Raw genomic sequence first — 22,472 nt, 5'->3', positions numbered from 1 at the left:
TGGAGTTCTGTCTAGCTTCCTGCTTCTTTGTAGTATCCCTAACAATGAGAAACATTGCTCCCCTTATCCTCAATATATTTACATCTGCTTATTCTCTCTTGATATATAACACTCTCCCCTTCCCACTGGCCTCCTCCTTGGCCCTGCTCTCTTCTTTGCTTCAGCTGTGTCCTTGGTGCCAGCTCCCAGGTCCTGAGACCCCCCTCTTCTGTTCTGATTGTCTCCTTAAACCCAGCTGGACAGGCCTTGCCAGCCCTCTCCACCTGCAGGGAAGGAAGGGAACCAATAAATATATTTTAAGGAGAAGGAAAGACAGTAAGAGAGGAGAGAAGGGAAGTGGAAGAGGAAGAACTATTTCTAAGTCACAGCTTTATTCTGTGCTGTGTGAATAGCATGAAAACATTGAGCAACTTCCTTGATTATTTATATACTTTGATAATTCTCCTTTTTGAATTTTTAAAACAATGTCAGTTAACTTAGAACATATTTATATAAAGCGAATATACACATCTTAAGAGAGTTTTCTACTTTCAAAGACAATGCCAGTTTACCTAATTAAAAAGGCTTGAAGTTACAGGCATTTGTGATTACACTTATTTAATAATAATGCTACTATTACATGTATTCTGTTATAGTCATATCTTTCCTTTTTAGGGTGTAGCATTTTTCAGGTTCCTCCAGAAAGCTCTTGATGATTGCAGGATCATTTTAATGTTTTGGTTGTAGATGAAGTGACCTTTTAATTTTGGTACAGGAAGTTTCATTGAAGTGCAAAGTGTGATTAGTGATGAGGAACTTCAAGCAGAATTGTATGAAACGTCCAAACCTCCCTCAGAACAAGGCGAAGAGGAACTGATAGGAACTAGGGAGGAAGAAGCCCCTACTGAGCCCGAGAGCCTCCTGAAGGACAACCCTGAGAGGGAGGATGTGGATGGTGAGCCACAGGAAGCTGAGAAAGATGCGGAAGATTCACTCCACGAATGGCAAGATATTAATTTGGTAATACTGTAACACTGTGTTTTCACTTCTTGCTGAGGAAGCCGGGTTAAGTAGGTTTTGAGTTTTAAGGAGTTGCTGGATGAGTATTTATTAGCTATTTGCCGTACATCTTGTGGTTGCTGATGGCTTCGTTTTTGTGTAGGTTACTGGCTGGAATAGACTCCGTTTTCCATGTGGTTTCGTGAGGAATCTCTAAAGATATTACAGAGTCTTGGTTAGAAATCCAGTGGAGTACTTCCTAAGGAGAAAGAGCTTATTGGTCATTTCAGTCAGACTAAATGCAGGCTTTCTGTAACAAATGAACACATTTGGATTATTAATGTAAATCTATAAATGAAAACACATTTCATAGGAGGAGTTGGAAACTCTGGAGAGCAACCTGTTAGCACAACAGAGTTCACTGAAAGCTCAAAAACAGCAGCAAGAACGGATTGCTGCTACTGTCACCGGACAGATGTTCCTGGAAAGCCAGGTGGGTGCAGGCAGCTTGGGCTTCCTTTACCACCTTCCTCAGACCCGGGGGGAATGCATTGCATGAAGAGGGTATGCACTGCGCCTCCTGGTGCTCAGGGCCTGGCGATGCCCTTCCCTGGGGGTCACTGTGTACCCCTCACTCTGCAGGAACTCCTGCGCCTGTTCGGCATTCCCTACATCCAGGCTCCCATGGAAGCAGAGGCGCAGTGCGCCATCCTGGACCTGACTGATCAGACTTCCGGAACCATCACGGATGACAGTGATATCTGGCTGTTTGGAGCACGGCATGTCTATAAAAACTTTTTTAATAAAAACAAGTTTGTTGAATATTATCAATATGTGGACTTTCACAATCAATTAGGTAAGACTTCAGAGTCTTTTGGATTACTTTCTGACACTTACCTTCAGAATTGGTCCTAGGAATTTTTTCTTTCAAAGGAACTGGTTTGATGCATTGATGGAAATCGTAGGTCTATACAAATTTTCATATAAGTGATCATTGGCTTATATAGAGGAATAGGATTTTAAACATTTGAATTAAGGAATTAAAGTCCTAGTATATTTAGGTAGTTAATCATCTGACTTAGTTAAACTTTGACTAGTTATCCGAGATTTCCAGACTGAACCAAAGATGGTGGAGAGGAGAAGCAGGGGGAGTCACTCCTGCACCTGGGCCTGTATTTGGGTTTCTGGCATTGATCGTCTTCTGTTTATCCAGCAAAATATATGTTTGGTGACTCCTATATGCCAGTTGTTCTTAACAAGGGGGAAAGAGCAGAGAGTAAAATAGTAGGAGAAACAGATGATAAGCAGATACATAAATCATAATTTGACAGTTGGTGGTATGTGCCATATAAAAAAAATATAGCAGTAAAGGAGAGGACAGAGTGAACTTCAGGCATTGAGAGTGCAGGTACTGTTTCAGAGAGAGTTATTGGGAAAGGATTTACTCACATAACTTCAGGGCAGGGACCTGCAGGAAATAGGAAGCAAGCACTGTAGATAGATAGATACCTTGGGACTAGTGAGTGAAAGGGGCTGAGGCAGAGGCTTGTGGGCTGTGTTCTAGGGAAGCAAGGAGGCCAGTATGAGAGGAAGAGGGAGGAAATGGCAAGGGTTAATGTTAGAGAATAGGAAGACGCTGAAACCCACCAGGGTCTGGTGTGCTAGGGTGTGCAGGCAGATTGAATGTGGGGCGGGAGAAGAATGAAGCTGAGGAGGATTCCAGATACTGAGTGGCTGGTGGAGTGGACCTGCCTTAAGTAAGACAAGGAAGGAGCACAGTGGAGGAGGAGAAACGAAGCGTTCAGGTTTGCATATGATAAATTGGAGCTGCTCATTGGATACCCAGTGGAGATGTTGAACTGATAGTTGAATATATGTGACTGTGGTTCATAGAGACCCAGGCTAGACAGCTAACTTTGGGGGTCAGCATATAGAGGATATTTAAAGCTATGAGAATGGATAAAACTTTAAAAATATTAACAGAATACCATTGAATAAAATAATTTATTTTCAAATAAGATATTTTTGGTTGTTGGATATAGATAGAGATATACACACATATATGATTTATATAATAAAATGTTTATAAATATATAAGAAATCTTGATAAAGTAAAAATTAAAAAATATTGTTACTCTTTAGGATTGGACCGGAATAAGTTAATAAATTTGGCCTATTTGCTTGGAAGTGATTATACTGAAGGAATACCAACCGTGGGTTGTGTAACTGCCATGGAAATTCTCAATGAATTCCCGGGGCATGGCCTGGAACCTCTCCTAAAATTCTCGTAAGGTCTTTTATTTCTTTAATTCAGATAATTGTGTAAATACCCAAATAAGCAAATAGAAATATTTATTACAGCATGAACTGTCACAAATCATTGTTCACTGAGAAAGCAGCAGGAAGTATTGGTTGTTTTCTGTTTTCTAGAGATGATGAAATCAGAGTCAGTTCTTAGTGGTGCTGGGCTTATCCTAGTTCAGGGGTACAAAACCAGTCCTGTGGATTTCACATGTAAAAGTTGCATTTTCACTCATTGACATATTTATAGAGCAGCTATGATGTGTCAGACACCATGCTGGCCCTGGGGAAAGGAGAGACGAGTAAGGCATAGGCCTTACCCTCAAGGACTCCCATATTCTTGGAGGTGATGGAGAAGCAAAGGAAATTGTACTTGTCGGTGTGTTCGGTGTCCTGAGAGAGGTCAGCCAGGAAGGGACTTGGAAATATAATGCCAGGAATGTTACATCCAGCACTCCTGTCCTGTTTCTCACCGTGTGAATCCCATGACGTATTCAGTGGTGAAGTCTTGCTCTATCCAGAACCCAGAGTCGTGCTATACTCAGGGAACATTTTTCATTTTGAAGATTCTGAGATGGCAGGAGTTATGAGTATGTCTGGGAAAGTAGTTTTTTCTTTGTCCTTGATGGCATCTTTTAAAAAAAATTGAAATATAGTCACATACCACAAAGTTCACTGATTTACAGTGTATAGTTCATTGGTTTTTAGTATATTCACAAGATTGTGGTAGCATCTTTTAACCATCACTATGTCATGAGATGCTGTTTGGTGGTAGCTGATTTAATGATCCTTGAGTGTTCTCTCCAGTTACATATCCTGTGTTTGAAAGATGTTGGGATGCTCTGGTCTGAAGAGTCAGTGATTGGAATCACTGAAATGAACTGTGAAACTATTGTAGTGATTGCAGTCTTCCAATCATAGCACACTTACCAATGTGTTGTATTTTATACTGTCTTCATTTATCTTTTTCTGATTTTCTTATTGTTGAGGAAATTTATATACCGGGAATGACTTATGAGGTAGACATACATCATGGTAGGTAAATAACTTGAAAACCTGCAAATAACTTTATTATACAAATAAAATAAATGCATCATAGAAAATTATAAGTATGTATTAAAAAGATGATTACACTTTACAATTTATGTAATTTTAGACTTCTCTTCACACATATAGATGCATATACATTGCATATATATGTATACTCATTTGAGTGTGTGTATTCTTTTTTTTTTTTTACCAGAATGGGATGATGCTATATACTTTTTATTTTACCTGTAACCCATTTGGTGTTAGAACAGGGCCTATTATCAATGATGATACAGATTTATATCATTTTTAATGGCTCCAAGTAGTCTCTTTTTGGGTCTATTAGGACTAATTTAATCAAATGTCTTTTATTATTTCTATTTTTAAAAAAGTATTAACAGATACTGATTTGAGTGTCCTTAATCTTTGGGTTCTTATCTAATGATTATTTTAGGATAAGTGAAAATAGTATCTGACTTTTCCGTCTGGTTTCTTGATAACTATTGAGAGTGAATTTTTTTATGTTCATAGACAGTTTGCGTTTCTGATTTAGTGAATGACCTGTTTATGCTGTTCCACTTTTCTTTGTTCAGCAGTTTTTGCTCGTTTGTTGCCTGCTGAATCGTTTTTCTATTTGAGCAGTTTCTGCCTTTGGTCCTTCAGCTCGTTGATGCCAGGTGGTAGCAGCCTTCGCCCTGCCTGGCTCAGGACATTTAGGGTGAATACAGAGTAAAGAGCAGGAAGGATGGTGGGAAACCAGTAAAATCAGAATGTGGCCTCACTTTCTTTTCTGTTCTCCTCTCCTGAGGGCACCCTGGCTGGTGACTCATTCTTAGAGCGGGGCTGCATTGGGCCTGCTGGTTGAATTCAGCTGTAGTCACATTTGGTTTGAACTACATGGTGTATTCTTCTCTTGAGCTTTAATTTTCCATTTTTCTACCAACATTTACCTTTGGGGAGATTTTACAAAAAATTATGGATTCTCTTGGGGGAAAAAGATCTGAAAATACTGCGGCTAAATTTCTGGATAGCCCCAAAATAGCTGGCATGGAGCAACAGCAGTTCCCCTCGCCTACGCCAAGGCCTTGGACTGAGCATGAATCCTTCAGTTTCATTACAGTTGCCACCACTCCCCCAGCTCAGCTGATTGACAGACACCTTCCTCCTTTCATCTTTATGTGAAGTGCCAGGCCCTCCTGCTTGAAAGGGTAACCATAGCTTTGGCTTGATGAGCTCACAAGTGTGCTGATTCTAACTGGCAGTCATGATTACAGTTTCAAAAACGAAAATCTGCAAGTAAAGTAGAGGAGAATTATCAGTATTCTCTCAGTGCACTCCTGGGAAGAGTGTTGTAAAAGTAATGAAGAAAAATTATTTTTTCCTTTTTGCATTTTGTTGCTGTAATACAAGGAAGACCGCAATTAGTCATTTCCTACACTAGATGGCACTCCTGCATCGGTGAGGCGGGCCCTGGCCCTGACAGCAGGTCTGAGTGGGTTCCTAATGCTGTACTAGCAAGCTTGTGAAGCAGAGGAGCATGAGCTGCGGGCATTTTTTCAGGTTCCATTGAGTACATGGATTGGTGAGGATTATGTTAGTAACTTTGATGGCATTTGTTTTTTCCTAATTGTATAAATGTTTCTGGTCAACTGTCACTACATTACAAACTACCTTCGGCTTTAGTGGCTTCACACAGCAATAGCTGCTGATTTTGCTCATGCCTCTGAAGCTCGCTCAGGCCTCGTGGGGGTGCCTTGTCTCTGTTGCATGTCGGCTAGGACAGCTCAGCTGGGCTAGGACCCCTTAAGTTAATGGCTCACAGGGCTGATGAGGTGGTGGTGTCAGCCTCGGGGCCTCTCCACCTGGATGGACACTTTGTGAGCTTGGCTTCCTCACAGCATGTTGGAGCCAAGAGCAGGAGGTCCAGGGGACAGGAAGTGGCGAGGGCCTCTCCTAGGCCCGGCACAGCTGGGGTCACACTGGTCAGCCACAGCCTCCCTGCTCAAGAGGAGGCCACATGGACCACCTTCGTGATGGCAGGATGCTCCAAGAGTGCGTTACTGTCTTTATCCCACTGATTTAGGCTTACAATGGAAAACATTGAAAAATGAATAAACTATAAAGAAGAAAATGAATGGCTGTGTTCTTGCATAGAATATTGCCTAGCACACGGCCAAGTAATAGTTGTTACTGTTATTTATTTTAAATATCTGTTTACTTTTCTCATATATGTGTTTTTTCCAAAACTGGAATCCTACTTTAGAGTTATATTCTCTCTGTTTTTATATATATTTATCTGTTTTATATACATATATAAAATATATACAGATATATATGTTTTAAAGTTTGACATTTTCTTAGCATATTTGCATTTTATTAAATATTCACATTTTATTAAATATATATCTGTTTTTAAAATTTAACATTTTCTTGGCATATTTGCATTTTATTAAATATTCTTCGATCCATTATTGTATTTGATTTGAGGTAGATAACACAGAGATATTACTTCCATTTTACTGCTGAGAAAGAAACCCAGAGAAGTTGTAACTTCTGTGGTATAATTAGGAGTGTGGGTTCTAGAGGAAGACTGTACCAATTCCAGCTGTGAAATCTTGAGCCAGTTACTTCTTCTTGAGTTCAGTTTTCTCCTCTGTGAGGTGGGGATAATGATAGGACATGGCTTGTGTTATGATTGGGCATGTGAAATATTTAACACAGTGCCAAGCACAGAGGAAGCCTTCCATAAATGTTTGCCATCATTATACATTGTGGCTAATCATACTGAAATTAATAAAATATTCTATATATCGTATAATTTGAGTTAGAACTTGAGTTTACACGTTCTAAGTTTAGTTCTTCATCCATAGTGCATGAACTGTAATGTCTTACTGCTGTGTAAGTAATTGTTTCCTTTACAGAGAATGGTGGCATGAAGCTCAAAAAAATCCAAAGATAAGACCTAATCCTCATGACACCAAAGTGAAAAAAAAGTTACGGACATTGCAACTCACCCCTGGCTTTCCTAACCCAGCTGTTGCCGAGGCCTACCTCAAACCCGTGGTGGATGACTCAAAGGGATCCTTTCTGTGGGGGAAACCTGATCTGGACAAAATTAGAGAATATCCTTTACTTCTTAAAAGAGAAGGAAACACCTTGTGAAATATGTGTTTGGTTTAAAACTTACAGAAGAGAAACTTGGATCATTTTTTCTTAATATCCCGTTAATCCCATATTCTTAGTATCCCGTTCTCCTTTTCACTCCTTTTTCCCTCTCCTTAGTTGTTGTTTTTTGTGTGTTTGTTTGTTTTAAAGGAACAGTGTATCACTCTGTCACCCAGCCTGGGGTGCATTGGTGCAGTCACAGCTCACTGCAGCCACCACTTCCTGGGCTCAAAGGATCCTTCTGCCTCAGCCTCCTAAGTAGCGCCAGCCACTGCATCTGGCCCCTCTTTTTAGTTTTAAAGAGGATCTTTGTTTGAATAAGCAGTGATAAGCATTCATAGATACAACTGCATACTTAAATATTATTGATTCTGAAAGAAAGGAAGATGACTAATCTTGTCCTTTTTATTACTGGTTTTCCTCTCCGTGTATATTTAAGTAATCATTTGGAAAGATGTTTCAAAACTTGCACTAGAATTAATCCAACTACATTTTATTTTTTCTCTCAAAGAAATAGGTAGAATATCTGAAACTTGTTTTTATTCCAGGTAACCTTTTTTCATAGTCACAAGTCTTTGATGTCCTACAGTGAGAGCTACGTATGTTTTATTTCAAAGAATTGAAAAGAACATAGTGCCAGATGATTATGCTGGAGTAATTTATTTTGTTCCTACTTTCTTTTAGCACTCTAATCTTTATAAATAGGAAAATCTTAGGAGATACGGGGAATGGAATCAAAAATGGGTTCTTTGGACCTTTTATTTATCCCTTGTTTAAATATCTTTCAAAATATTTATAAGTCTTAACTGCCTGCATATTTTGTCAGCGGTATTTCGGCTGGAACAGAACGAAGACAGATGAATCTCTGTTTCCTGTATTAAAGCAACTCGATGCTCAGCAGGTAATCATGGTGGACCCTTCTCCTAAGTTCAGGATGAAGAGTAGGCTGTGGTTGACAGCTGTTAAAGACCAGTTAACTCTTTTATTTTAGGGCATAAAGCAGACATTTTGAAATTAGGATAATTTAGATGAGAGAAGAGAAGAAAATAGAAAAAGAAAAATTAGACTTTGGCTTCATTTCTTATGATCACTCTTAGGGCTGAACTTTTGAGTCCTTGCATATTCATTTTTTTCTTTGAAAAAACCAGTCTAATAATTGATTGCACACTAAGGTGTTTCTGAGTAAATACATTACCCCTTTGGCGTTACTTTCATTTTTTAACGAAAGGAAGTGTTCAATCCAAAGCGATTCTGATCATTGAAGTTTTTATAAGTACTAATATTTGTAAATTCTATAAATTAATCTTGAAAGGTAGAAGTTCAGTCATTATTGTGTATCAGTAGGAGAGGGTTTTATGGGGAAGGAGCCCTTTTTGTGTGACCTTCAGTTCCTCTAGGTACCTACTTCTTGCTTTATCTGTGAGTATGTTCCGACTCACGCAAAGCAAGCTTTCGCTCACACTAGAAACAACCCACAAGACATACATACAAATGAACCACTTAGCAGAAATGAGAGTGTAGCTTTTGAGATAATATATTTAAATTAAACCTGTTTTCATTAGGCTTGGATAATTTTGAAAAGCATGAACAAGACTAGACAACATTTCTACGAGTTTCTCTTTGTTTTTTTGGATGACTGTCTACTGGAAACATTATAAACCAACTGAAAAGCAAAGCTATTTGGCTTAGTGTCTGGTGACTTCTTAATTTCAGATAAAATTTGTTGTAATATTTATCTCCCTTTTCATTCTAAAACTTAATGTGTTTATTGTTCCAAAATTAGAAAATGAAGAAAATGAATTAAAACTACTCATTATTTACCTTCTCTAATACAGATGTTAACATTTAGGTTAACAAATTTTCCTACATTTATTTGTGACCATACTAAGTGTAACTTAATATATCTAATCCTCCCCCCAACTTATTAGCATATTTTCTTCTACGTATTGCGTAGTTTTCTTAATTCCAGATGACTAGATTACATGTCATGAAAGGGATTTAAATAATTAGTTCAGTCTACTTGTTGGACCTTTAATTTTCAAGTTTTTATAGTAATGCTGTGATGAACATTAGGCATATAGCTTTACCCATATGTAGCTATTTGTAAAGAGTACCTTCTTAAAAGTGAATTTGCTGAATAAAAGGCATGAATATTTCTTACAGTTGCTAATATATACTGTGAACTTGCTTCTTAAAGGCATTGTATGATGATAATGTTTTTAAAAGAAAGATATAGTAGGACTTAGAAACAGGCCCCATGAAATTGTGTTCCTCCTGAGGAAGATGAAGCGTTTAGCTACAGAAAAATATTTAACACTCTTTGAATATCTAGGAAAAAATTTCTCATATGAGATGTGGACAAAAGACTTAGTTGACAGAGATGGTACAAGTAGTGCTTTAGGTATGATTTAGAGAGTGAAAATTACTATCAGTAATTCATTGGGAGAGAACTGGGTTTTGGGAGATAATGAATTAATATTCTCTGACATAGTAATCCAATGTGAGTGATCAAGGTTGAGCTTGTTGATTTGGTTCAGAAACTTGACTGACTTGTCTGATTTATTGTTATTATTCTTTTGTTATTTTTTAGACACAGCTCCGAATCGATTCCTTCTTTAGATTAGCACAACAGGAGAAAGAAGATGCTAAACGTATTAAGAGCCAGAGACTAAACAGAGCTGTGACATGTATGCTAAGGAAAGAGAGAGAAGCAGCAGCCAGTGAAATAGAAGCAGTTTCTGTTGCTATGGAGAAAGAATTTGAGATACTTGATAAGGCAAAAGGAAAAACCCAGAAGAGAGGCATAACAAATACATTGGAGGAGTCATCAAGCCTGAAAAGAAAGAGGCTTTCAAATTCTAAAGGAAAGAATACGTGGGGTGGATTTTTGGGGGAGACCTGCCTCTCAGAATCATCTGATGGATCTTCCAGTGACGATGCTGAAAGTTTATCTTTAATGAATGTAGAAAGGAGAAGAGCAGCGAAAGAGCCAAAAATCAGTGCTTCAGATTCGCAGAACTCAGTGAAGGAAGCTCCTGGGAAGAATGGAGGTGTGACCACCAGCAGTTCTAGTGATGATGACGGAGGGAAAGAGAAGACGGTCCTTGTGACTGCCAGATCTGTGTTTGGGAAGAAAAGAAGGAAACTGAGACGTGCAAGGGGAAGAAAAAGGAAAACCTAATTAAAAAATATGTATCCTCTATAATTAGGTATGACAGACTTTTGTAATGAATTTGTTGTGAAGGCATAATAAAATTAACTATCTGCACGGGCTTTGTATTTAGTGTGTGGTTCTTAAAAATACAAATGCTAAATTTGACATTTGCTTTTTAATGTTTTACTTTTCTAGTCTTTTTTAGTTGAATATTTCAAGTGTCATTGGATATCATCTTGTGTTCACAGACTTTGTCTTTTCATGTTTTCGTTACCTTACAATGTCTGATCCTTCCTGGCCACATGTAAAAAAAATGAGAAAGATTTCTGTTGATCAGCACTCACTCTCAACAGGCATTCCCTCTGACATTCAGACCTAACTGAGAAGAAACATGTGCATGTTTCTTATTCCACAGTAGTGGCAGTTTCACACAGCTGTTAACTCTGCTGCCCATGGCTTTGCATTCTCCCTCAGGTTCCACTTAAAAGCATAGCAGGAGGCAACCTCACTGCTGGGACATATTTGAATATGTTTACTGTGGTTTTAGTAAATAATTAGGAAACCTAAATGGGGTCCATCATTCTACCTGTGAGCAGTAAGTGTATGGGAACCTCTGTACCATGATGTTTGGGTTTTAAACGAGACTTCACTTGTCAGAAGCTGACTTCTGTGTAAATGGATTTGGAGGCTCGGGCCTGGAGTTGAACTGGTGTAGGTGGGTCAGCTTTAGGAGTGGCCTGCAGAGGTTGATTGTTGTTGACACAGTGTTTGTTCAGAGTGGACAGACAAGGTTATTTTAAGACTGCTCCTGCGGAGACCTCTCCCAAGAACAACTCCCAAGCTCCCAGTTGCTTCGAGTTAGGAACGATTGGAGGAGAGTGCTACCAGTTACTTAAGCGTGGGTCATCTGCCTTCAGACTTGCCTTCCCAGGTCTGTCTTTTTGGCATCTTTAGTATTTCCATCTTTCCTGACTTTTCCCTTCAGCCTTCAAATTGAAAATCTTCACCAATAAAAACAAAATCCAAACAGATAACCTCCAGCAGTCTTTGAACAACTCCTAGATGTGTTGTTTTTTAGGCTCTCCTTTATGTTGACTTGTCAGCCAAACTTCTCCAGTCCTTGAACTACAGCAGCTGCTTTTCTTTGCACATTATTTCTTCCTAATTTCAAATACATCTTCTGTATCCATCGTTCTTCTCTAGCAGCTTCCTTCTAAAGTCAACAGTGTTTTCCACAGAAATAAACTCAAATGGTTTCTTCATGCTTCTTTTCTCTGGAGGAACTTGGAGCAGAACATTTTGGAGGCAAGAGGAGGAAAGAAAACTTTTCAGGTTTTCTCATTTCTCAGAATGACTTGTCACTGGGAGTTTTCTGCATATATGTTTGTAGGTAGGATAACAGTCTTGCTGTTAAATTAAACAAATTTAATTTGATGCCTTTAGTAGATATTTACCTTTGCTTTTCACTGCATTAGCTGGGGGAAAGGATAAGCCACTGCAACAAAAGATGCTCATATACAATGGTCCAAATAAGCTAGAACATTACTTCTCTCTTACTCAACAGTCTGGCCAGTCTGAGCTGATGAAGCAGTTGTGCACCATGAGGTCATTCAGTCTTGTGTGGTGCTATCTTGCCTGAAGGGTCTATTCTGGGTGACTACTTCATCTGCATTGCATCCTGCCAGAAGGGGAAGGAACAAAAGTCCAGGGCAACCAGAATGTTCTGTGAAGGGTGACTAGAAACATCACTATTCTCTCATTTCGTCGACCTGGACTGAGCATACGGCCACAGCTAGATATGCTCAGAAATGGAATTTCTACCCCATCTATGTGCCTAGGAAGCAAGGGAAATGGATGGTTAGGACCATGATAAACCTGTTCTGTAACACTATTTATTTAACAGTTTAATATTATATCTTCTTTTTCTCTTAACCCTGTGACCAAGACATGCTTTTACAAGGGGAGAAACACGTTTAGAGACATTAACCAGTTTTGCCAAATTCACCCATGTAGTAGGTAAAACTTCTCACCTGAACCGAAATCTCCTAACTCAAAATTCCAGGGTGCTATTTTACCTATATAAAAGAGGTTGCCCATTTAAAATTATCAGCAGCTGGATAAATTTTTTATTATTCACATCAAGTTGGTGTACCTAGAGCTTACTTAGGTACATAATAAATATGCTTATATTTATATATATGTATAAAGCTTATTTAGCTTATTTCAATTATCTTCCAGCTCATTAATATTTTATTTAGCTTTATACTTGCTTTTAAACCCATATATTGAGTATTTTATTTCATTGATTGCTATTTTTCAGCTCTATTTGACTCTTTTTTTTTTTTTTTTCCAATTTGACTGATTTTTGTAGATTCCAGTTCTCTGGTGTGCTTCTCCTTGTCATCTGTTTTTGAGCATCTTAATCACAGTTATTTAAAGTCTGTCTAATAACTCCAATATCCAAGTCACCCATGAGTTTATTTCTGTTGTCTGTTTCTTGGTATGCTTGGGTAAGTTTTTTTTGTTTTGTTTTGTTTTGTTTTGTTTTGAGATGGAATCTGGCTCTGTCGCCCAGGCTGGAGTGCAGTGGCCGGATCTCAGCTCACTGCAAGCTCCGCCTACCGGGTTTACGCCATTCTCCTGCGTCAGCCTCCCGAGTAGCTGGGACTACAGGCGTCCTTGGGTAAGTTTTGACTGAATGTTGGACAGTCTATGTGAAAAATTATAGGTACTCTATATCTTCCTCTAGAGAGGATTCCAGAGTGTATTTTGACAGGCAGCAGAGGGGAAGATCATCTCAATGCAGCCAGCCAGGACCAAGTAGATTCAAGGCTGGTTTGCAGTTTTTTTCTGTAAGACTCCAGCTTCTAGTTTCCCCCGCATTCCAGGAAAGTCGCTTTCCAGGAGTGCCCCGATGTTTCTTCTTTTGCACTTGGTTCTGCTTTTGTCACTGAATGCTTCAAAAATTCGCCTCTTGCCCTAAACAGCTTAATCAGTCAATTCTTCGAGTGAATGATCGGCGCTAAGTGTCAGGCTTCTCTGTCCCTTTTTTCTGGGATCTTGGGCCCACAGTTCTGGCTGTCTTGGCAGCCACAAACACTTTTCTTTTGTCTCCACAGTTCTATGAGATTGTCTGACGCTCCGCTTTTATCCTTACATGCGGTCCTCTCTTTGACTTCCTCGAGAAACAGCAATGCCTGGAATTCTTGGCGGCCTTGACAGCTCTCTGATACTTTATAAGAGAGGCATGTTTGTGTGAGGTGTGTATGTGTTTAAAAATCTGCTTTTCTCATTCTTAATAGAAGCTGAGGTTTGCTATAAGCTGCTTATAGCTGGAGGCAGAAGTCTCTATGTACTTGTTAAACAGTTCAGTATAACTGAAGTGATCATTGTCATCATGTTGGTTAAGATGCTTGATTTAGGGACTCTGTCTCTTATGAGATCTAACAGTGAGGATTGCATGATCTTTCCAAAAGTCCTTAAAAAAGACAATGGTTTTACTTATCATTTATTCTTGTTTTAAAAAACCCCAAAAGAGAGAGGATCCTCTGCCCCAAATTAACTGCCTATGAATAATAGTTTGCATTGTTGAAGATTTTGAACTTTCCAGAATGTTTTTACCTATAATATTCACCCCATAAATATATGTTGTATGACTCTTGTATTAATTTTAAAAGATATTTATATTTTTTTGAGACAGGGTCTTGCTGTGCTACCCAGGCAGGAGTTTGGTGGTGTGACCACGGCTCACTGCAGCCTCCATTTCCTGGGCTGAGTGATCCTCCTGCCTTAGCCTCCCAAAGGCTAAGACACCCTTCTGATATATCCTTGTTTTATAGATGATGAAACCAAGAAACATACTAAGTAAATGGCTTAAAATCACAATCTAATTATAGGCAGGAATAACTAAAATCAGACTTCCCAACTCCTAGCCCTTTCCAATACATTAAAGTGACCTTGATTCATCTGTGTACACATCGTGGACTTGTAGTCACGCTCGTAAGTTTAACTTTCCAATATTGCTTGTATCGTTAACTCTGTAACTTTCTATCAAGGATCTTTCCAGTGGCATGGAAAATGTGTATGTCCTCTGAGAGGCACACCTACATGCACTTGGGCAGGTGCACATGTGGATCTATATTCTCAGCCTGCCCATTCAGTCTGAACAAAAAGGAATCATGGTAGTTTGATTCCTGGGTGCAGAGCAATGCTACACACATTCTGATATGGTTGTTGGAGTCTAAAAACAGTGTTCCCATGCAGATAGGTGACATGAAAAATATGTGGCCTTCATTTCCTAGAATGTCATAGCCATGGAGTCTTAGAATAACTCTTGGCATCCCAATTAAAAGCTGGATCACCTCCTCCAAATAGTCTTCGCTCACTTCCGGGAGTGGGTTGTATTCACCTTTAGCTCTGTTCACGAGACACTCACATGGGATATTCCTAGCCTTCTGCCCACTTAGTTACGGGCATTCCAGCCTCACTGCTGTATAACCAGAGGCATGGGAGCTGCAGCTGTCAGCATCCTAATCCCTTCTGCTTGGACTCGTTACCAGTGTGTACAGTAGTGAACTGTGTGCTGTGATGCTAGCGTTTCAGTCACTACCAGAGGTCTCAGCAGCAAAAACAAAAATTGTGGATGATACGTTTTAAGCTTCTAGAAACTCAGCTAACTCCTTTAGGTATGTCCAGGCTTTCCATTTAAATATCAGCTTTAAGGCAGACACGTATAATGAAGACGTCTTTCTTTAATGGGAGAGATCTAAATTGGGAGCAAAACATGTGACCACTTTTGCTATCGTTTTAGCTGTGTAGCCTCAATGACATAATTTAACCTTGGCTTTCCTGATTTGCAAACTGTAGGGAAAACAATGTCTTCTAACTTGCTGCAGTATGCTGTAAAAGAAAATGTGGTGGCTGTAAAAAGTACTTTGGGATTCTTGGAAGAAAGGAGTGCTATATTAATTCACGGTACCGCAATAGTTATTTTACCCCAGATTGAGAAGTAAAATATCAAATTGTTATTTTCCAAAGTTTGAATAACTGTTAAATTTATTCAGATAATCTGCTCTATTCGAGAGGCGTAAATAGTTTCTTCAGTTTTATTATATCAGCTGTGATAGTATGGACTCCTTAAGGTAGACGCTGCTCAAAAGATTATTTGGCAGTGAGGCTGTTTGACATTGCCTACGTGCTAATGATGCATTGATGGTAACAAGAGAACTTTCAATGTTTTAATCACCTCTTAAATTTTAGGATTGCGATCTTACTAATCAATATGAAGATGATGCCTTTCTTTGTTACAACTGAGGTAGTCTGGTGAAGAATATGTTTTCTTTCTGTAGTAGCTTTTTGAAATTTCTGACTCAGAAGCCTTTGTTCTCATTTTAATTTGTTCTAGATGGTGTTTAGGTGGTCTTTCTTAAATCACACTTTGTTAATATGATATTTTAATATAATTTTGTCTACTGTATTTGAAGTTAAACTTTATTAAGAAAATATAAAAGCACTCCATACACATTTTGAATTAATTATTACCATTTGATATTTTAATGTATTATCTAGTTTTCAAGAAATAATGAAGAAAGCATCAATATATCATCAACCATCATTTCATTACTTGTTGGATTCAGAAGCTCAAGAAGGTAAATCATTTTATGTTTATGTAGCTTACCAATTCTAAGAAGACAAATAACTAATAGAATATAAAGTGTCACCTTTGCAATATTCATTAATGTCTTAAAGGGAGCTGGGACTTTTATCAATGGTGTATTATGTCTTGGTTTATATTTGTGAGCCTGCAAACATCTTGAATAATGTTTAATGTCTGTTACTATAGCATGATCTTGATATGTTAAAGATACTTTTGACAGAATATATTAGATTTATAGACTTGCTAAGCATGTACAGAGTTTTTGATCTTCAAATAAGGAATACTTTTTTTCTCAAGAGCTGTACACTAAATGTTTGATGTGATTTCTAAGCAAATTTTATTTCAGATAAGAAGCTTGTAAGAAAGATAAAAATAGTTTTATGTAAAACTATAAGTTTTTACTAGTACTTGGATGAAAGGCGAATTTAGGCTATACAAACATCTATAGCCTGAGTTTATGGTTCCTCTAACTATTAATTAGAGGCAAATACATAATGTAATTTGACCTCTAGATGTAAGGAGATTAAGTTTGAATTCTACTATCAGTGTGGTTATTTGAAATTGAACCATCATTTTTATATAGTCTTAAATATCAAGCTTGACTTTGCATGAGTTATATAATATAACCATCCCTGTTGTCTTGAGATCAAAAGTACAGACATACACTCTTGACAGACTAGAAAAATTACCGTATTTTTGTAGAGCAGTTGTAATACAAATCTAACTATCTTGATTTCTTTTGTTCTCTCCTTATCTGCACACACTGTAGATGTTTTCTGAACAGTATAGTCCTGGTTTTTCTGTTTTTGGCCATTCCAGGTGGCTTCTACCTAGGAGAGCACATCTTTAGGCCAAGAGAGTTGGGTGTATGCCCAGTGTTGGCAGCCTACCTGGCTGAAACACAAATAGTTTTACCAAGTGATTCTTGCAAACCTAACCATTTAAGTTGATCACTTAGAGAACCGAGAAATTTAGATGATTTGAATGAAGATGCAATTTCTGTGTGAAATACAATTACATCATTATCATTACCATTAGTAACAATTCTTGGTTTCAACTGTGTAGAAAATAATTTGGCAAATTACAAAGAAAATGGAAGAAGTTCAAGGTAAGGCTGAGACGGAACTAGCATTACAATGTTTTACAACTCAGACAGACACACTCTGTAATTATATAGCCAATTAAAGCTTTAAAAATATGTTCACACACACAGAGCTAAGGGGATTAAGGATGTGTCCTTGGAGCAGATCAGGTGGCATTTGGTTGGAAAGGCATCACCAAGTAGAGGAACACTCAGTTCTCAAGTACTGAAGGATACGGACTTTTCCTGCCCTAACTCTTTTATACTTAGAATCCTGTGCTTGGAAAGGATAGAGCAAACCCATAGGTCAGTGCTCGTATTTCAACACTGGCATGAAGATCCAAGAATTATAAGATGTCACTTATTTATACACAGATTAAAATTAGGGCTATGGTGGGTGCTAATAATTCTATATGTGTTTCTAAGGCTATATTATAATCTAAAGTGTCTAAAACCTTACCCACATTAACTATTCTAAATATCCTATGTTGCCTGCCTCATGCCAACAGCCTCTCGCCAGCTGTTAGTACATGTAGCAATCTGTTATGGAACAGTAGGGTCACCCGAGGACCTGTAGCCTTGGGGCAGATTCATCCTGCCCAAGGCTCAATGATTCTGGCTCACAATGACCCTCAAGTCTGTCACGTCAGCTGCTTACTTGACATCCTACTTACTACCTCCTGTCAGTTTAGGGCCTTCAAGACATAGATGCCAAAATGGGGCTAAGCATGTAAGGGATTTACTTGGGGAAATGTTTGTGGAGGATAAAGAGGAAACAGAAGTAGGGAATGAGGGTCTTCAGAGCCCAGCGTGGGTCCAGTGCCCGTGAGAGGAGAGAGAGAAGACAGATTGGGTGAAGAGTCTCCAATTGCAACACAATTCTGAGACAGTCTCAGGTGGGCTGATGAAAATCCCTGAGCAGGAGTTGCCCACTAGAGGGGTGTCCTATATGGAACAGGAACCGGCTGCTTGAGTAGGCAGCCCCAGGAGGAGCATGCTCTCCCAGGAGCCACAACTGCAGCAGTGGGCAGTGTTGGGCAACTCTGCGCCTTGTGGCAGGTTCTCTTAATCTCAGTAGCACACCCAGAGTAGTATGTATTTAAAATAATTTTCCTTTGCAAGTTTGCCCCTCCACCTATATTTTCGATCTCAGTCGATGGCAACATCACTCCCCAGGCTACCCAGAAACCTGGAATCATCCTGATCTTCTCCCTTTCCTTCACGCCCTTCATCATTACATCTCATTGAGTTTACATTCCTGATATGTTTGCCTTCCCCTTGTTCCATTTCCACCGTCACTTGCCTGGATTCAGATCTTCATTATCTCTGCTCCTGACTGCTGTTAACCGCCTTGTAATTGTCTGTCTTGCTCCGGGCCAACTCCCTTTCCTTACCCTTTAGTTCTTTTTCCTACTGTAACCTGCACTGCGTCATCTTTTAAATCCACATCTTGTCACATTTGTCTTCTGCTTAAAATTCTTCAGTGCCTCGTTGTTTCTTATAGGATGAAATCAAGACTTCTTAGCATGGCATAATGTGTTTTACCTTGTGCTACTATCCTCATTTATCCTATATTCTGGTTCTCAGGGTTTCCAAAGTTCGAGAACTGGTCAGGAGACTTTTTTCCAGTGGGCTTTTGCACATGTCATTTCCTGTGTATGACAGGTCTTCCCTTCTCTTATTTGACAAACTCATAATTAGGAAGTCTCAGATAAGTCTTTCCTGAGCTCTCTGAGAGGTGGAACTTTCTATTTTTGAGTTGCCTACTGAAGCCTCTGTTATAGTACTTTTACTGAACCTGTGTTATACAGCACTTGGTCTGCCTTCTAATTCATAGTGCCCAGATACTTAATAAATGAGTGAATGGATGAATGAATTAGCTATAACATAACCCTATTGGCTGACTTAAATTTGCTCATTAGCAGTGATCTTGTATTTCTGATCATCAGTCAGTTGACTCCCTTCAGGACTTAATATAATGTTCTACTCAAGGTATCATATTAAAATTTTTCAGGAGCATCTTCATAAATCTTTGCAGAATTGGATTAATGGGTAATATGGCTTTTATAAACAGTATTGCATTAATATATATGGAAATTTATATAATTGTATCACTGTTTTAAGAAACCTATCAAACTACAGTCTGAGGCAATATATTTAATATACTAGTTGGAGTACTATAGCACATATAATTACTAATGTGAGAATAATTTATTAACACATTTTAAACATTTTACAAGTAACATGAATAATTAACTTCCAGATAAGACTAATAAATTTCTACATGTTGAATAAAAATAACTCTTGAATATACCAGTCTACTTCAGGTGTCTTCAAAACTCAGATTTGAATGTCAAGTTTGAATGTCAATTTTCGCCCCTAGGAGAGGCATTCCACCGCTTCGAAGGCACACAAGTTCATACTTGGCTCCTTGACCCAAGGTTACTGCCTTCATTTAGACACTTGTCATTTTTCATCTAGATTGTTCCAATTCTTCTAATTAGCTTGTAAGGTCACCAGTTCTTCAGCTACTGGTGTCAGATGTAGTTCTTACATATCAAATCTGATCATGTCAATTCCTGTTCTAATAATCTTTATTGACTCCTCCTCACCTTATAGAAGAGAGGTCAATGTTGCACATAAATTTAATCCCAACCTATTTCTTCAGGCTTATTTTCTATAGTTCCCCAGCATACACCTTGCATAATGCTGATTATAATCCTTAAAGACACAATCCCAAATGCAATGATCCTGAATGTTGAAATCCCCTTTGAAATACAAAGAATAAAGAACAAACTCCCTCACATCTAACTGAATTCCCAAACCATAATGATAGATTTGGAATTAGGTGCCATCAAAACTTCTTAAGGTGGATTTCAAGGTGTTACCAACAGTTTCTTTTTCCATTCAGTCCAATACATTTGCTGGAAAATTCAGGTGAGTAGATTGCCTGTGGAATATGGTAACACAGAAAACTTCAGTTTAAAACGCATTGTTTGTCTGCATTGGCATTCCTTTCAGCTGATGAAATTCTAGGAGCTCTTAATGAATTAAAGCTGAATTTTCCTGATGAAGCCAGCAAAGTTACTGACTCTAAAATAACTATGTGCATGGTAGGATAAGAAAGCACACAGTGATGTTGCTGTTTGATCACCAGTATTGTTTCAGCCTAATATGTGGTCTGTATATGAGTGCATGAGCAATGGATTTCCCTGTACCCAAAACAACATAGAAGCATGACACAGAAGATGGGAAATTTAATAGGAAATGCTCATGTCACTGTATATTGAATCAAATTAGAATTTCAAAAAGAGCAGCCTCATGTAGAAAGTCAATGTGAATGTATTCTTCAAGAAGAGCCATGACCTAAAAGAAAAGAAACAGTTACTCATCTCCATGCAAGACTTCAGAATAGAGTTAACGATCGTGGAAGTCGGCCAGCTCTTACCGGCTACCTCCGTGCAGTTGCCCATAATTTATCCCTGTAATATACTTTTTCCTATGTTGAATTTTCTTTTTAGTTTCTTTGGGAAGGTTTTGTTTTCTTTTCCTTTTTTAAAGTTTTTTTCTCACCGTTTTAAATCATCAGCATTATTTTTTACAATTCATTATGCTATATGTTTCACCTTTACATTTTCAAAACTAGAAGTATAAATTGTATGAGCTTTTAGAGAGTTCTAATTTGTTTTATGCATTTTTTTTTTTGCAAATTTGACTCCCTGAAAGTTCATTTTAACAACACTGACTTTGTGTGCAAGCATTGTGTATATATTTAAAACCTTAAAACTTCCTCAATAAATAAAGGGATGTCCTTTTTCTGCATCTGCATTTGTGAACGGTAACATTTTTCAAGATCTCAGCTCTTTAGGCAACTGTATATGTGGTGGCGACCCATTGTTGGTATTTAATTTTAATTTTTTCAGCAAGGAGGTCTCACTATGTTGCCCAGGCTGGGCTCTAACAATCCTTCCACCTCAGCTTCCTGAGTAGCGGGGACTATGGGTGTGAGCCACCGCATCCAGCTCCATTGTAGGTTTGGATCAGTTTCATCAAAAGACTTAGGTTGGTCATCAGGATATTTCAAGTGACCAAACTATATAAGTGATTTATTTATGAATACAGTTTGTCTGCTTATAACTGTTATACCCATGTAACTGTGGGTAGCACACCTGAGTGCTTATGATTGCAAAATTATGTATGTTATTATTGCCAATTTTATTGTATAAAGTAGCCCACGAAGTGTTCTGTTGTATTTTTATGTTTCTAAACTCTTTTAAAAATGTAAATATGTTTTAAAGAACTTTTAAAATTATTTTTATCAGAATTATGTATTTGGGGTTTTAATCTTTCAGGATTCAACACTGGGGATTATGGCATCAGAAATTGTGTCTTTTGGGATTCTGGCCCAAACCCCTAGCCTTGTACCCTCGCTCCATAGATCTTCTAACAGCTCCTGGGCTTAAATATCTCCTCTTTTATGATGCTTCTCCTGATTCAACCAACCACTCATGTTTCCATAGCATTTTAGAAAGACTTGTTGTATAGCATTTATCAAGCTATTGACATTTGTTTCGTTGTCTGTCCCTTCCATGATCCCAGTAGCAAACTTGTAGTACAACTAATTCATGTTGTTTTTCCACTTGCATCCTGAGCAACCTCAATAAAAGATACACTTTCTTTCTTTTGTAAGGACAAAATGTAGCATTGTATGGTCTACTTGATTAGAGTTACAACCTCTATACATTCTTGAAACTAAGAAGACCAGCAGACAGAGAATATTTGTAGAATCTTCTCAGGAATTGGTTTCAACATAAGGGTCCAAGACCTTGGCATTGCTAAGGTTTTCAGAATTGTACCTTTTAAGTTACGCCTGTGACTATTTACTAATCTGAAAATATCTTTAACTTCTTTTTTTTAAATCTGTAGGCATTTCTAAGAAGCACATGACATTCATCTTTGAATAGAAGATTCATTTGAATGACAGTTTCTTTCATTTAGTAGAGGGGATTTTACTTTAAATTTTGCTGGCAGGTTTTCATGACAGCCCTCAAATGGAAGCTTGAATTCACTTGTCATAGCTATTAAAGAGTTTTTTTTTTTTTTTTTTT

The 22,472-nt window shown here is 38.1% G+C and overlaps 2 protein-coding genes across 5 annotated transcripts in view; both read left to right on the top strand.

Moving 5' to 3' along the window:
• The window catches only part of BIVM (basic, immunoglobulin-like variable motif containing), a 76,706-nt gene extending 65,962 nt beyond the window's left edge, over positions 1-10,744 (top strand). For all 4 annotated transcript variants that reach the window (XM_017861444.1, XM_017861451.1, XM_017861344.1 and 1 more), the window contains 7 exons: positions 755-999; positions 1,352-1,471; positions 1,621-1,834; positions 3,121-3,265; positions 7,230-7,430; positions 8,290-8,374; positions 10,064-10,744. In XM_017861444.1, coding sequence (XP_017716933.1) covers positions 755-999; positions 1,352-1,471; positions 1,621-1,834; positions 3,121-3,265; positions 7,230-7,430; positions 8,290-8,374; positions 10,064-10,654 — 1,601 coding nt within the window. In that variant the 3' untranslated portion in view covers positions 10,655-10,744. The remainder of the gene's footprint in view (positions 1-754; positions 1,000-1,351; positions 1,472-1,620; positions 1,835-3,120; positions 3,266-7,229; positions 7,431-8,289; positions 8,375-10,063) is intronic.
• Positions 10,745-13,278: 2,534 nt separating this feature from the next.
• The window catches only part of LOC108521476 (putative methyltransferase-like protein 21E pseudogene), an 18,618-nt gene continuing 9,424 nt past the window's right edge, over positions 13,279-22,472 (top strand). Inside the window, exons 1-3 of the mRNA XM_017861336.1 lie at positions 13,279-13,310; positions 13,747-13,887; positions 16,196-16,275. Of these exons, the coding sequence (XP_017716825.1) occupies positions 16,209-16,275 (67 nt within the window). The 5' untranslated portion in view covers positions 13,279-13,310; positions 13,747-13,887; positions 16,196-16,208. The remainder of the gene's footprint in view (positions 13,311-13,746; positions 13,888-16,195; positions 16,276-22,472) is intronic.

This window comes from Rhinopithecus bieti, unplaced genomic scaffold (genome assembly GCF_001698545.2).
Source record: "Rhinopithecus bieti isolate Rb0 unplaced genomic scaffold, ASM169854v2 scaffold_2254, whole genome shotgun sequence".
NCBI classification, from domain to species: Eukaryota; Metazoa; Chordata; class Mammalia; order Primates; family Cercopithecidae; genus Rhinopithecus; species Rhinopithecus bieti.
This window is presented reverse-complemented; position numbering and strand designations above follow the sequence as displayed.